The following is a 17,770-nucleotide window of genomic DNA, read 5'->3' as shown; positions in this document are numbered from 1 at the left end:
TAATAACTTACGCAAAATGTAATAAGGGGTATCAGCATTTTGTAATAATTGACGCATTTTGTAATAACGTCTGCAGTATTTTGTAATAAACCAGTCTACGCGTTTTGTAACAAGGGTATCAGCATTTTGTAATAAAAAATTGTCTACGCAAAATGTAACAAGGGTATCAGCATTTTGTAATAATTCGCACTTTGTAATAACAGTTGACGCATTTTGTAATAATTTTAAAAACCTTTCCCAGTTTTAAAGCATTAACAGATATTTTATTGACTTTGGAATGGTATTACAAAGTGTGTGTTTACTCGTTAAGTAAGTACAAAAATTGATCGCTCCCTGACTTCCATTTCAAATCAGAAAGACTTAATTTTAGATAGCTGTCAATCAGTATTTTTACCAACTGATCATCTGAGGCAGGTAACTACTAGATTTTGACTAGTTTATTATCATATATTTGAGAGAATCATTGGTATACACAGTCAGTTGATTTGTTAAATAGAGGATAACGACATTCTTTCTGATGTATTGCAGACAACCAGCAATCAACAGGTAGATACTCAGATAAAATAAAATATAATAACATAAAATAAATTATTATACATCTGCCTTAGCAAACAATACAATCGAGCTTCCGTAAAACGGGCACGTAACGGGCACGTAACGGGCATGCAATAACCCCTTTACTTTCATATTTGATGATAAACATTGCGTCATTGAATGGCTCCATACTGAAACTCCATACCGTACTTTGAAAATAACTTCTGATAAAAGAAACATAAGTAAATGTATTACGACTGTTTGAAGGTGAAAAATATTATGCACTGTACAAATATGGCACGACATCGCTGCTCGGCTCGTACATCGAATGTTGGATGAGCGCGCGATGTAAACAAAGATGGCGCTTACCCTTAACCCGCTCGCAGTTAAGAAAGCGATGCAGAATATGCCTCTAAAGTGTATGGAATGATGCATCGGAAACGACGGGTGCATATATTCTTGATAAAAAAGGAGATGTATGATAATAATTATTACGAAAATACCGCAAAGTAAGCACTCAGACATTAGTGCAACGCATCGCCCGACGCGCTAAACGCGCGCTAATGACTACATGTATGTGTCGTTATACATTCTTTGCGTTATTTTCATAATAACCTTAACTATACTGAAGTAATCTAAAGTAAACAAAACTAAAACCAAACTAAACTAAACTAGACTAAACTAAATAGTCAGAATAATCTGATGTTTCAGTGATTTGACTTGTTTAGCTACTAAAGCGGAAGTATATCTGACCTGTTGAGCATGTATGTATGTATGTATGTATGTATGTATGTATGTATGTATGTATGTATGTATGTATGTATGTATGTATGTATGTATGTATGTATGTATGTATGTATGTATGTATGTATGTATGTATGTATGTATGTATGTATGTATGTATGTATGTATGTATGTAGGGAGGGAGGGAGGGAGGGAGGGAGGAAGGGAGGGAGGGAGGAAAGAGTGCCTGAGTATGCCTGTCTATCTATCTATCTATCTATCTATCTATCTATCTATCTATCTATCTATCTATCTATCTATCTATCTATCTATCTATCTATCTATCTATGTCTGTCTGTCTGTCTGTCTGTCTGTCTGTCTGTCTGTCTGTCTGTCTGTCTGTCTGTCTATCTACCTTTCTATGGCTGTTATCATTTAATGATGATGAAGAATTTGGCAGGTATAACCAGTAGGATAGCGAATCAAATGGCTAAGCTTAATCATAGTATTGCAGGGCAGCTTATCCTAGCTCGTTGGCTAGACAAATTTTACCATTGGGCGATAGCGTAGATTCAAGGGAGGAACACAACGGGAAAGAAATAGATCTGAGAAAACAAAACCAGGCTCAGTAGATATGAATTGTTACCTTTTACACACAAGGAAAAGTGGCTGGTCTGTCGATAGAGCTTTATTTTGTCCTTGTCTATGGGATGATTAAAATAAATTATCATTCAGTATTTTAATTGACTGCTTCACGTCAGTGTTTATTTCAGTATATTTTGATAAATATCAGCTGTCAGCATTGACATATCAACGTGCCCCTCCCATCTTATTACCGTAGATTATAGACAATCAACTTTAGAGAAACACATATCATACGTATAGAAGTTGCTCAGAATACTGCAACCTTTCGTACGTTATTTTCCACTTTAACCCTTTGCACCCCAAGGCCCCGGTGTGGAGTTGACATTTGTACCATCTAGCATGACGTCTGACTTCTTAAATTAACAAAGACTGTTCCCCATATCATTATATTTTTGGAATCACCATAAAATACTTGTCCCAAAAATATGCAAATTATGGTCATGTGACCTCATTAAGTATTCAAAATGGCCGCCAATATATACAATATTGTATTTTTTCAACATATTTCTTTATTTTCATAGGAATTCCTCATTAATTCATCATTTTTCATCACCAAACCTGTTTTCTATCACGTCAGCATGGACTGAAATGAAAGTGTGACAAAAAGTTTGAAAAAACACTGATATTTTGTATCATTTTGATCTGCTAAGTGTAATGTACACTAAGGCTCCGTATAGGCCTAAGTGCTAGGTCGGTCAAAGCATAATGTAACGTAACATCCAGCACCTAATATTATGAAATATTTCCAACAGTAAGTATGTATATTTTGAATGACAATGACACATTTGTCCCAAAAATATGCTAATACTGGTCATGTGACCTAATTAGGTATTCAAAATGGCCGCCAACAATATAAATTTATCATTATTTTTACATGTTTCCAATTTTCTAGTAAAAGATAATCGATATTGTATCATATCCCAATGCTAAATCACATTTTATAGTCCTATGACCATGGACTTTGATGTAAACTTTATATATCATGATAAACTTAACACAGATTTGATAAAACTTACACAGATTTTCTTGTCTTCACTCATAAGTGAAGAATTACACACAGCGCCCTTGAATAGGGGTCAGACAGGTCAAGGTATCCTAATTTATAACATCTGACTATTGAATTTATCAAACTTTGTCCACAATTACAAGATATGTTTTGAATTGTAGTATTACAATTGCCCCCAAAATGTGCAAATACTGGTCACATGACCTCATTAAATATTCAAAATGGCCGCCAGTATTCTAAATTTACAATTATTTTCACATATTGCTTCTCTTTCTGACCACATTATAAAGAATTTATCACTTCCCATTTCTCAATTATGTCTAAATGTATATTAGATTCTGTTGTCTACAACTGATGGTTCCCAGAAAATGTTTGTAACATCATTTTTTGAACCAAATAAAAGCTTCGATCAAATCACAGTGTACACTAAACATTACAATCATTTTGCAAAACTCAGAATTTGATTATTTGAGTTTTGCAAACTTCATCCAATATACATGCAAAAACATAAGAATACACAATTTTATTTTAACCAAAACAATATTTATTGTTTTTCTTTAGTGAACAAAGTAAAAAATAATGTAGCAACGCCCTACAAATAAGACCGAAACCCTCAAAATGTCATAAGGATACCATTTCTGGATAAGGTTGGTTTTGTGGCATGTACATCATTAGTATAATAAAATTAGGTCTTAGAACACAACACTGTCAATGTTGATGATGTCGCTGTCTTTTATCATTTTCTGAGCTCTGCATGTCATCTCCAAGCCTTCCTCTTTTCATCCACCAACAGTGACATTGAAGAGAAAAAAATGCAGAAAGGTCTGCAGTATATTGTCTTTTCAAAGTACAGTACTGTATGTAAAACCTACTAAAACTTTCTCGGTTTGTTTTCTCAATTATAAATCGCATACAATAAATCTCATTCTGTCTTCGATTGCATTTTGACTGTCAACTCAGACCCCCTTATATGGCGTAAATATGATAACCTAGCACTGGTAGTGAGATATAATCTCGATATCATTATATGCTATTACATTTTTACGTATTCAGAAACCACAAAGCATTTTGAAATACATACAATATCAGCGGATGTTTATAATTATTACAAAATGCGTTAACTAATGTTACAAAACGCGTTTTATTACAAAACGCTGATACCCTTATTACAAATTGCGTAAACAATATTTTATTACAAAATGCTGATACCCTTATTACAAAATGCGTAGACCATTTTATTACAAAATGCTGATACCCTTATTACATTTTGCGTAAGTTGTTACAAAATGCGTCATATTACAAAATGCCGCAGTACAGTCCCTAATAACCAAGCCGTCGATAAGTGTTGGCAATTTGTAATTTGGTTGGAAACTTTTTGAAATATCGTCGAACAAACTTGTGCAAAGGGCGCTTGCGGGCGGACTTGTTCTCATGGACATTAGTAAACCACTACACTTTTATTCATATTTAACATAGTAAACCCAACACTTTTCTGGTGTATTTCATGAGTTATTTGGGTGTATGATGTAATGTATGCAAATTAGTAAACCACCACACTTTTATTCATATGTAAATGAGTAAACCAAACACTTCTACTCAAAAAAGTGTTGGGTTTACTAATTTACATATGAATAAAAGTGTGGTGGTTTACTAATTTACATATGAATAAAAGTGTGGTGGTTTACTAATTTGCATACATTACATCATACACCCAAATAACTCATGATACAATACACCAAAAAAATTTGGGCAAATTGCACTTTTATTTAAGGAAACATTAAAGTTATGACAGTCATGGTCACTGTTTTTGAACCTTTCTGTATTGATATACAATGATGCACATTTGTCACGGTGTTCCGATACTTGAGCTTCTACTTGGGCTGTATCTTTCGGTTGGTGAGATATTACGGCCACTTTTGTGGCGGCGGGGGTGGTGGTGGCAGCATCGTCGTAATCGGCGTCGGCGACAGGGGGCTTTGGTGGTTGTAATGCATCAGATATATTCTTCTGTAGGGAGCTGCAAGTGCATTTGTAGGCATGAAGACCGTCGTCTGATCTATGACTTGTTCTTTCTTTTATCAGTTGTTCTTCCAACCCCTGCTTATATAGAGAAGTTGCCGCTGTAACCTGAAGAATATAATGTAAGGGATGTATCAGTATATAAGCTTATATAGTTGAAAACGTGTAGGCAAACGTTAAATAGAAAAATCAATTTATGACTTTCATACGTTGAACATTGTTGAATGAATCTTGTTGCAAAAACTTGCCGACACTTGCAATAAAATACAGAAAGTTACCTTGCCAAAATGCCCCTTGTAGTATCCATCTATGCCAGCAATCTCACACATCTTCTTTGCGCAACATTTTACAAGTGGTATAGCCACAAACTGATGACGTCAAATCGCCGTACACAAGAGACAGATGCCTTGTAATTACGGCACAGTGTATTGTGTATTGTGATTTGACGTTATCAGTTTGTGGCTATACCACTTGTAAAATTGTGCCTTTCTTTGTACGAGTGTATGTATTTCACTGCTTTTCACTCCTTGATTTGTTATGCGTTGGTTTCTGTTTCGACCCCAGGATTCCCGCGCGTTGACGCCTCAATTAGTAGAATTGATTTGTTTGGTACACGTGAACGTTGTATTTTAGCTAATTCCTCTACACCCTCAGGTTTTTGCAAAAGTGTAACGCCTTAAAATGATGACATTGTGACCTTTTACCGATATTTAGGATTTTATTACTCTGAACTTTTACCACCATTTATGATTTTATAACCTCTCACGTTGAAAATACACGAGTAACCTCAAGTGAAATGAACGTAAGTCACATGGAGTCAAAACGTGTTATAATTTGATGAAATGTGTAAAAGCTGATGATTTTGATAATTCGGGGTGATTTTTGGACGATTTGACGGGACGATACGATACGTTTTGCTGATCAACGATTGTATCCTTAGTACGGACTTGGTGCCGCTCTGCCTTAGTAATAAAGATCTGAAGTGGTGAGTTAAACTGACTTCTTGGTGTGCGCTCCAGTTACTCCCTGTTGCTGTAATGATTGAGGTCTATAAGTCTATAAATGTTATATTCTCAGAGCATTGCAAGTAAATCCAGCGGATACACAAAGCAAACCCCAAAATTAGAGAACATTGTAGCTTAAAATTGACTACCCAACACATTTTTCATATCAGTCAGAGACAGTTTTATTTTGAGTCCCCCATTAAGTCCAGCAATCCTTAAGTACCCCAACATACCCTTTATATTTTTAGACCACCCCCGCGTCAATTCTCCTACCCCTCTTCAGAGGTGTTTGTGAATGCAGCCTTAGCCACAAACATTTTTCACTGTCAAATTTATTAACAGGAAAAAGAAAACAACCATTTACTACAAATACAAGTTGTATTTAATTTCAAATGGTAAAACTTGTAGTCATGATTGAGATAAGCCTTTTTGAGATCTTGCTATTGTACATTGAAATGTGAATGTCACCAATACTGACATGTGACGATCGCTTGGTTCTAATGATAATGGATATTGGAAATTACCTACCGTCTTTCAAACCCGTTGGGCAGAATGCTGAACACTGATCGACGTTATTTTCCACTTACGGTGTGGACATAAAGGGATGGACTGAGTAAGCATCGGCAATATTATACATATTGTCGATAAAATACACCCTTTTAATATTTCAAGAAACACCCATAATTTCCTACGCCTACTCAAAACCTTAAGCAGAAACCATTTATTAATAATTATACCAAGGTATTGAAAATATCAAAAATCGAGTAAACAAATAACACAACGTGGCATGCTACTGCTTGTTATTCACCTTTGATAAAAACCCACACGGTGACGAACTATCAGTTGACCAGACCACCATAAGTAACAGTATACACATATTGACTGGCCATGAGGGCAACAGCATACGTCTGTAACTCGAGGGACTGTGAGTCACCCCCAAAAACAGACTGTTTCCCGAGGCTGTAGGCCGAGGGAAACAGTCTGTTTTTAGGGGTGACTCACAGGCCCGAGGGGTTAAAGACGTATGCTGTTGCCCTAATGGCCAGTCAATATGTGTTTTGTAACACACCTCATCCGTAGTCATACATAAGCACGTACCATACACAAAAGTTGTCGCATGATGTAATATGTTGGAGTGGTTCAGCAAGAAAAAGTTTTTGCCGACAGGGTCGCAAAACGTTCAATGCACCTTTGATTATCGTCTTCGTTCGTTTCGAGTCCTTGTTTGAAACCAGAGCATTCAGGTCTTCTTCAGAAAGTAGGATAAACCGAGAAATTTCTCGACTATCGTTTCGCTTGTCCGCAGACGGCATCTTTGTTTACATTCCAGTTCGCGCATGCGCCAATGTTTTTTTGACGTCAGCGGGCATCATTTTTCGGAACTGATGCCTGGCAGGCAACAGTTCCGACAAATGATGCCTGATGACGTCGATTACGTGGATCAGCACAAAAAGAACGCATCCCACGTGACAGTCAATTGGCGAATTAGAACACAGACTGCGGATGAGGTGTGTTACAATAACATTTGTTGATGACCCTGATGTAAACGAGTGCCTCAATGCTTTACACAATCAATATGTTATGCGCATGCAGACAAAGGCCTGCATTTGGAGAAGAGTAACGCAACATACTCTGTGTCTATCCTATCAGATGAAAAATACTTTCCGACTATTCAACTGCACTGAATGAATGAATGCTGAATAAATGGTTTTATTACATATATAAAGTAGTATCTTCATATACTGTGATAAAGTTGTGAACAATGTCACACAGACCTGATAATATTTTAATGTGAATGGATATAGTTATTGGAACAGCTTTGATGCCATATCAATACACACAGTTCATATTGATTGTTTGTAGTATCATACAGTCTGACCACAGTTATGTATAAAAGGCAGGAGTCCGAACCATATGTGGAAGTAATACAAGAACATCTCAAAACTTAGGCATTGCTCTCTGAAAAATATGAATTGATTTTCCTAGATAAAACACAACGCCATACATATACCTTGGTCAAACGAAGATAGTATTTTAAATTACGAAAGTTTACGTAGCAAAATTTGATAAATAACTTCGCGACCATTCGAGCAGGGCAACCGAATAGCAAAACCATTGACGGTACGATGTAAACAGCAAAATAATACGACAACGCACCTTTCGAGTTACACACTTTCTCGATAGAGACGCACTTTGCCACCACTTCGCACATTCCACTTAGACATAGAGATGTAGACAGGCTTAAAGACACACGCTGGCTTTTGTGAGAATCGCAGTTAGTATTGAATGTGTTAGATCCCGTATTTGTAAACAGACGATTTGCTTGGGGTTTAATATATATATATATATATATATATATATATATATATATATATATATATATATATATATATATATATATATAGATAGATAGATAGATAGATAGATAGATAGATAGATAGATAGATAGATAGATAGATAGATAGATAGATAGATAGATAGATAGATAGATAGATAGATAGATCAAAGTATACAGATGTCCTCGTGGGAAATTAAAGTGCTCGACGCAAAAAGCAGAGCGTTATAAATAAAAATACAAATTACTTCAAGTACAAAGTAATGATATTTGTTACTTAAGTTTCATGTACTGTCCACAATATCAATGCTGGCAAATCTACGCTGCGAAACAAATGCTCTGAGTTGGTTTCAAAATGTCGCCACCAAAACAAATATTATTTATCAAATTTTAACACCATCCACAAATAGAATGGTACGCGCGCCCCGAACATATAAATGAGAGTGTCGAGCAATCTTCAGCAAGGTTTAGTTTCTTCCTCTCTTCTATGTTGCAAAAATTCGTGAAACCACAGTCCCTCTATCGGTAATGAAACCAAAAACAATTCAAAACTTATTAATTGCTTTGATATTTACAGAATTGTAGCAATGAATAAAATCTTTTTAAGCCTATTATAATCGGCAAGACACAATTGGACAGAAGAAAATTGATTAAAGCTTACATTACATAAAATATTGTCGGTCGACTTAAGTCGGTCTGTCTGTAGGTCTATCTGATCCTATCAATCATTTAAAGGTCAGCGCTTTTTACACATTTGCATACAATGGTTTGTAATCTATGAAGAATTACACTTAGTCCCTCCTCTGGTATATATTGTGGATGCAATATGAAGTGGTACCTCGCAATTACTGTTCTCTTATTTATTGTGTCAGCCGAAGGTACGTCGACAAAACAATATTGTTCCTTTTTTGCAAGAATTTATGTCATATTTTATGGTCTTCAATATTGTATCTCCTTGCACTAGAGTAATTAATACTAAGGTAAGGGTGAGTGATTGCCATCAAGACATAGAGAAAGCAATACCAAAATGTTAGACTAGTAGATCAAATACTTCATTGCACTGTTATGCTGTTCAAATGGGAAACTTCGTGGAAAAGTTTAGTTAAACGGCTAAATCTCGCATGAATCAGACTCCATTGAGACATCATATCTAGTCGTTATACATTAAAACAGCCGGGCAGTGTCATATCACAGCAGGCATCTTGTATGTTTACTCAATATTGTGACATGTTTGTAATTGTTATCGTCTGGAATGATTTTTGACAGGATCCCTGTTTAACTACGTGGGATATCATGATGACCCTTTTCACTTTGGTACCGACTATCGACCTAAATATCATGACTTGCAAAATAACCTGAAAACCATTATTGGAATATCTCCGGAGTCACCTCGCTTTCTCCTTGCCATGATATCTGGTCGGATCAGTGTGCCAGTGGCTCGTGCAATGCTGTCACGTTACGTCAGTCAGGTGGGAGTATATATCAGTGCTAGGGTACGGTAATAAAGGGTGAAGTAGCCTCGCACCTCAGGGTGTTCTAATGAAATGTTTACTTGTTTTACTATCGTTCAAGATTTACTGATCAGTGTTCAGAGAGTTTTAGCTGTTATTGGGCGATAGCATCTAGGGGTTATCTAAAATTAGAAAACGGTGAAAAGGTTACATTTCATCAAAGAGCACAGAAGGGATCATTTGATTTTCAGCAATGTGCATACAGTTGAGAACTTTTTTCAGTGTGCTAGGGCAAAAGAAGGGATTCTCTGTTTCTCAATCTCAAAAATCATTTCACCGTATAACAATCTTCATACGATTGCATCATGTCTAATCGACAACTTGAGTTGACAAATTTCTAAATTGAGCCATTGAAGTGCAACTGACGAGATTCTTGCGCAAAATTGCCGAGGTTAAGCCAGCCGGGAGTCAAAGGTGTAAGTTACGGCAGTAACCTAATGGCTACTGAGAAGATTGTTTTGTTGTATTGACTAGCTGTAATGTAGATATCATTCTGGTATGAAAACAGAGATTAATAAGTCATCCAAAAAAAAAGTTTCCTCCATGAAAAATATCTATGGCAAAAGAGCCTAGTTATATATATATATATATATATATATATATATATATATATATATATATATATATATATATATATATATATATATATATATATATATATATATATATATATATATATATATATATATATATATATATATATATATATATATATATATATATATATATATATATATATATATATATATATATATATATATATATGTGACGGTTGCTGGAGAAATGATTTTACAATTTCATCTCTAGAACTTTGTTTTGTGAGCAGGGAGACTCACTCGTCAGGGGACAACACAATAAAAATTTGTGTATGTTTACATTTTCCTCCTGTTCTATCTCTAGAATAAGCGTTATTGTGTAAATTATTCATATTAAAATTTGCCCCTCGTACGTTCTACCTCGATTGTTGCAAAGTGTTGTAGGTATGGCCCTTTGATTTATTTTTGTGCTCGGAAAATGTCCTGGTCATTATTGCACTTCGAAACAACCAGATAATGATAGTTTGTGTTTACATATTGCGTGTAATTTTACATGCATGTCTGACAATCAACAGCCACGTTGTATAGAGATAGGATTCACATTTATCCAGCAACTAGATTGTCATTGTGTAAACAATACAAGAAAAACTTGAAGTGTTAGCTTTTCCAGTAAATGTTGTCTATGTATAATTATTATCTTTCTAGAGAGACAGAAGAGAACGAGATGTCAAAACACTTTACTTGGCTTTTTTCAGTCGAATTTTACAGATGCTTTTAAGGTAGTATGCACCTCGAAAGTTAAAGACTTAAACTTTTGCTCTAACTTTCCTCAAGGAATCTTTCAATCATTCTCTTTCAAAATCAAGAATAAAAATAGGGGGTCACCGTACAAATTTTGGTACTAGAGAAACAAATTACCCAAGATTTACCGATATTAGAAATTCAAAATGACCTCCATCCATGTGTTAGCTCTATGGAGAAAAATAAAAATTTTCGAATTTTGAATAACTAAGCCGGTGAAAAGTTTTCTTTCACCGAGAGCTTTAAAATGAACCCCCACATGTGGTATATCAGAATAGAATTGTAAAAGTTTGAGAGTCCGAATGTCTGTCCCCGAGGTGCGTTTTACCTTAAAGTCGACAATAGGCTAAATATTCAGACTTTTTTGAAAGCTGATCTCTTACATATTTTCAGCATGGCTTTGATGGTAATCTGTTATCTGCCATCCGAGGATTACGCAACCGTGAAGATTTGATACTAAATTTGTTGATGCTACATCAAACGACAAGTACCTTGGAGAGTACAATAATGGACGGACTTAAGAAAGAGCAAGACGATCGAATCTACACATTTATGGTTGACTCTCTTTGCAACTGTTCTTTGTATTATGCGCAAGTATTCCTTCATAAATACTAAGCAATTATGTAAAACTAGTTTCCCTTCTGGCGTAAGCGTGCTTTGATGATACCATGTTCAAAATCCATGACGCATGATTGGACGATTGACACGGGAAGCGTAAATGTCAGAAGCGACCTTGCTCTGCCAACCTGGAAACTTTATTAGGAGTGGCATTTTTAGCAGGATAGGAGATGTTCTATTCTTCAATAGCATGTGATTGATTTCTAGATCATATTCAGCGGTCTTTTTTTTGCATTGAATGAGTATTTAAAATAACTATTGTGCCAATTAATACAATTTTATTTATCGATGTTTAAAGTCGTAATCAAGGGAATAACTTATGTACGAGACCCGCCTTCCATGCATGCATAAACATTCGTTTATTTTACTCTTAAACTCAGCGATGAACGGGATGGTACCATGAAAGGTCTTTGGCCAGACATGATCAATGCAGGTATGGAAGCAGATAATCTATTGTTTTGTATATACTTATTATCTCTCATCTTGAATATGTTACCATATAGTGTATAATAATTATATATATATATATATATATATATATATATATATATATATATATATATATATATATATATATATATATATATATATATATATATATATATATATATATATAAGTATACAGATGTCCTTGTGGGAATTACAGTGCTCGATGTAAGGCAGAGCGTTATAAATAATAACACAAAATTACTTCAAGTACAAAGTAATGATATCTGTTTCTTAAGTTTCATGCATCCTGCAATCATCAGACAGAAGAAGTGAAAGGATTCTTAGCTCAACACTTTTATGTATCAATGATCGGGACGTACCATTAAAATTTGATAAATGATAAATAATATTTGTTTTGGTAGCGACATTTGTGAATATCAGTCACAATTTTCGACAAAAGACATCCGCTTAGCAAATTTTGAGTCCTTCTGTTTTAGTTTTGTTACAATATGGGGGTTCGTATTCCTATAGACTCCACCGTCGCCTGAACTTTCGACGCTCATAGTACTTTCATGCCTGGTGGTAGACATGCAGTTTCAACTGCAAGGCCGCACGCTGATACGCCGTGCAATGAAATCAATATTTTCATAGACGAAGACAATAATAATCCGAACTACGAAAACACAAGACAGTAACGCTCTTATATTCCTAAGGAATTACGTGCATAATTTACTGAAATGACGAGCTCGAAGCTGGTCGAATTACCCGGTAGGTTCCGTAAGCATTGTAACTTTGCAGGGTACTGTCGGACGCGACGTTACACAGTATTCACGCTGTTGTGATTCAGTCGATTCAGCCTGTGCTATGTTTGAAATCATGTATAAATTCGCGAGAGGTACATGTACGTGTTGTGTGAGGTCATCTGGCATGTCCTCCGTACACAAACGCCAGCGCCGTGTTCACGCGACTGACGACCAGAAATGATTGACAGCTCGCCCATGGCGTTTGGATATTATTCAAATGTAGTCCGGAAGTTTAAACGCGATGTTGTCATGCAAAATTCCTCTTAGTTTGTAAAAAATAATGAATTCTCGGTATGTGCATGTGATAAGTGATTCTATAACATTTTTCTTCGTTCAGCCCGGAAACTACTCGTTACGTAATGGCCGTATTGTCACTCGTCTTCGACTCGTGGTGACACGGCCTGTACGTCACTCGTATTTTCCTTCGCCGAACGAAAAAAAATATTAGGGAGCAATAACTAGCAATATTTGTGTATCTTTAACATAAACAGTTTGCAGGGAAGCTTCTAAAAAGTGCGTCTTTCAGAATTCCCCATATCACATGTGCCACGCTGATGGTGACGGAGCAGAATATGAAGCTGCTGGCGTAGGTAAACGAGTTTCTTTTTGCAAAGCACATCACAACACAGTGTCTGCGTAAAAAGTAAAATACTTTTTTTTAATAATTTACTATTCTATATTCATGAATCATTATGATTGCATATCCCCAGTTGATCTTCATGTGCGGAAACGCGCCTCTTAACTTTGTATGTTTTTATTATTTATTTTCATTCATTCATTCATTCTTCATTCATTCATTCATTCATTCATTCATTCATTCATTCATTCATTCATTCATTCATTCTATGTATATTTATCAATCAATCAATCAATCTATCTATCTATCTATCTATCTATCTATCTATCTATCTATCTATCTATCTATCTATCTATCTATCTATCTATCTATCTACAAGTTTACTCAGCTGCCGAGTTACTGATTGAATGTTTTTATAAGGCTCATTGAATAATGTTCACGGCTCAATACATTTACTTCGACGCACAGGATAGAACACAAATCTGAAAAAAATCACAGAGAAATGTACAATTTAATAAGTGACCAATGGATATTTTTATCATAATATTATTTTTATCATTATCTTTTGCCATTTACTTTCTTCAAATTTACATTTTGTAATAAATATATATTATAACTAAGCCTATGTTAAAAATATTCTTCACAATTATCGCTAAATAATATGACTTGAAAATTTTTTGCCATTTTCTCTGTTCTGTATGCCATTGTCTCTGTAATATATGCCCTGCAATCCCGTCTCTTTTCCTCTTCAGGTTTACTTTCGAGACAATTTGAAGGTTGTCCAGTAGGAAACACCAGTGGGATAGCAAGAGCTTTTGCGTTAGGGGAACGTGTACTTGACTACAATGGACCTGCCCGTTTCTTCGTCCGTACCGGAAACCCTGGGAATTTTAACCCGAATGCCCTGGAAGGAAAAAGAATAGGTTATCCTTTTAGAAATAAATCTCAGACATTCGCGTTTCATCATATGACTGATAAATATTTACAGGCTTTGAACGAGATCTCATTATACAATTCTAAGGAATTAAAATAAAGTTAGAAATAACTAACAAACGACAGCAAGACTGTCTACAAAAGGATCATTGAAAATATAATATCAATTATAAACAACTAGAAAGTCCACAAGAGCAACGAACTCGAAAAGAAGAACGACTTTGTTTTACGATACGATTCGGTTATTTTTGACAGATTAAAGATGACGTATCTTTACTATTTTTATTTTTAATCCCCTGAGAGAGAGGCAATTTATTTTCTGATACCATCAGCTGATTCAATTTGTAATGCCATGTATACCGGCCTATACACTGCATTCTATGACAATTAGTATAAAGATGTGTGAACACTTATATTATCGAGTGTCGCTGCATGTTATTTTATATGTCGACTTCTGTCACTTTTTTAATATAAAAGTGTCTTGGCTGACGATTCAATATTACTGAAAAGAGAACTTCATTCAAAAAATCTATTAAAAACTACATCCACGAAATTTTGAGCTTAAATTTGACAGTAATGACAATAATCTGTGAAACTTCATTGAAAGGTGTACAGTGAACATTTTTGCCTCTTTTGCTGAAATATCTTTGCATGTAATTCTGTTGTCACGATTTCTTGGTTTCAGGCGGATATTCGTTGAGGCAGTATAAATTTAGTAAAAGTGAAAGAACACTCCTTAATATATATCTATATATATATATATATATATTATATAATATCTCCACATATCCTCTTTAGGCGCTTTTCCGCCAATTTTGAAACAAATCTTTATTTTGCGTATCGTAGGGTTTCAAATTTGCAACCAAGAGTGTTCGGATTGGAAACCCTTCCCGTGATTGCATACTTCTTTTTATCGTCATGTAGGTGTTATCAAAGGCTGGTATAGTAACCGTCAATGTCTAATTGAAAGCGGAAAAGAAGGTACAGAGATATTGGCATCAGAACAAATCCGTGTCTTCGAAAACAGGGAAGGTTTCCTTGCGAGTATCAAGAAAAATCAGGTTAACACGATTAGAACTAATTTGGGATAATTGGATTTTCATATTTTTCAAATTTCTCAAAAGTGTTAGATGCCGTATTGCTGAATGTTCCAATATCACAAATTACTCATAAAAACAAGTGTGTAATGTAAAAAGAAAAGCAGATGAGATTACATTTGTAGATTATATCGGCATTACTTCACCATCCAATTATCCCAAATTAGTTCCAATCGTGTTGTATGTTGTTCGTCAAGTATGTTTTCACAGAGGTAATTTTTTGTCCAAAATTCTGATAGGAACGATTGTAGTGGTCGAAATACATAACAAAGGTTCCCCCGAATGGCCAGAACGGTAACACGTAAAAGACAACAAGTACACTAGAGTTAGTTTTTTAAATTCCTATTTCCATATACTAAAGATAACTCTATGTTTGATCTGGCTTAAATTATGTAGCCCGTTATACCGCGCCAAACTTCTGGAGACTACTAAGTGTTGTTTTGTGGCTGCAACTAAAAGCAGGGAAGCTTATTTGGTATTTTTACTTTTTCGTTTCAATGGGAACTATAACAGTTAATATGAAGAAACATTAGAAGTGAATGCGTATACCAGTAATTAGTAACAGATTAATGAAACTTTTAATTTAATTGTTTGATTCAATACATTTGAACAGAAGGATCTTTCCCTCGTCCTGTATGTAGTATTATCTATGGGAAATGTACTAAGAGTTTTTTTTATTATTGACCAAAGTTGATGTTAACGGCAGGGGGCACTAAAATATATCAAATATATTAAGGTAGAAAGAGCCTCAATGACAGCTTTGTAGACTCTCAAATTTTTCCAATTCTTTTCTGATCTACCACTTGAAGCCCTAGGAGAAAGCAATACTTTTAGCGTTTTTTGTTTTTTGAAAATCGAAAATTGTATTTTTCTCTATAGAGTTAACACAGTGATAGCGGCCATTTTTAATTTTGAATATCGGTAAATATTGGGTAACTTGTTTCTTTAGTACCAGAATTTGCAATTTGACCGGCAATATTTATTCTTCACTTTGAAAGAGAATGGTCGGACGATTCATCGGGGAAAGTTTGAGCAAAGGTTTAAGTCTTTCACTTCCGAGGCGCATATTACCTTAACAGTAAATCTGCAATCTGAAAGTCCGAAACAGAACTAACAATTTAGCTCATCGTGCATTCCAGATCCCTCTATTTCTTTAATGTATCAGTTTGGAGTTCCTTTTTGGCCATATGTTCATACATGATTATTGAAATCTGTCACCATAGTTACTGAAAAATGCGAAAGCTTTATTGATTAACTATATATTTTTGATAAATGCCGGTGTACTGATCGTGTATGACTACTTTTACCTGCGTTTGTGATTATTTTGTCGATAATTCCCTACATGGGATAATTGGAAATCTTCACTTCACTTCACTTCATGTTTTCAACACCCACAGTGCTACACAAATTTGCCATGGTGATATGATTCCAAAAACTTGAGTAATTTTCAAAATTCAGTTTCTTTGACTTTTTGCTGCTAGATTGACGCTGCCTTTATTCTAGTGTGGCCTATACAGGGTGTTGATGACGAAGACGCAGAAATGCTTGGTGGGACACCTGCCTGGCTTGAGCCAATAGGTGACATCTTCAGCTGTAGTGATGGTGTGTTCATGGGCGCCCGTAAAGACAGCACTATGCTTAAATGGTTTGATGCGACCCTTAGGAAAATGAAAGAGAATGGGAAGTTTGCCAAAGTCTGCATGGATGCACAAATTAAGCATGGTGAGGTTTAGCAAATGAATGTTTTATTTACTTTCAATAAGGGATTTCATTTGATACCTGATATGTACTAAAATTGTTCTATTACAATTACTATTCAGTAATACACTTTTCCTTATCATATTTGCATATTTTAGGTGATAAAGGTCGGATCGACTGTGTCTTATAAACAATGCCTGAAGATGGAAACAGTTTTGAAGTAGATCATCATTAATCTACATTGTATCTGACATACTCAATTTAGAGAATAAAACATACATCATTGTATATTCCTGCATGGATACAGCACATTAGACATGTTGGCTTGTTATTCTCCTAGCATACCGGCAGCCGGGTATTCAATAATCTAAACTTACATTATGAATTGCACACGTAATAACAAAGGACCTCGCGGATATACTGCTTCGGATCATCATTAATCTATATTGTATCTGACATACTCAATTTAGAGAATAAAACATATATCATCGTATACTCCTG

General features: G+C 35.1%; 1 protein-coding gene across 3 annotated transcripts; it reads left to right on the top strand.

Moving 5' to 3' along the window:
• The first annotated feature begins 9,061 nt into the window (after positions 1 to 9,061).
• LOC139119719 (uncharacterized) lies at positions 9,062 to 17,578 on the top strand. Of its 3 annotated transcripts, XM_070683585.1 has the most exons (9): positions 9,062 to 9,144; positions 9,533 to 9,735; positions 11,508 to 11,704; positions 12,113 to 12,165; positions 13,456 to 13,554; positions 14,294 to 14,464; positions 15,399 to 15,535; positions 17,053 to 17,293; positions 17,428 to 17,578. In XM_070683585.1, the coding sequence occupies exons 1-9, from the start codon at positions 9,093 to 9,095 to the stop codon at positions 17,457 to 17,459; spliced, it is 1,185 nt and encodes a 394-aa protein (XP_070539686.1). In that variant the 5' UTR covers positions 9,062 to 9,092; the 3' UTR covers positions 17,460 to 17,578. The 3 variants fall into 3 exon arrangements, with proteins under 3 accessions (XP_070539686.1, XP_070539688.1, XP_070539689.1); XM_070683587.1 differs by lacking the exon at positions 13,456 to 13,554; XM_070683588.1 differs by lacking the exon at positions 17,428 to 17,578 and having other exon boundaries at positions 17,075 to 17,248.
• Positions 17,579 to 17,770: the final 192 nt, after the last annotated feature.

This window comes from Ptychodera flava, chromosome 20 (assembly GCF_041260155.1).
Source record: "Ptychodera flava strain L36383 chromosome 20, AS_Pfla_20210202, whole genome shotgun sequence".
Taxonomy (NCBI): Eukaryota; Metazoa; Hemichordata; class Enteropneusta; family Ptychoderidae; genus Ptychodera; species Ptychodera flava.
Note: the sequence above shows the minus strand (reverse complement) of the source record. Positions and strands in the feature narration are given on the sequence as shown.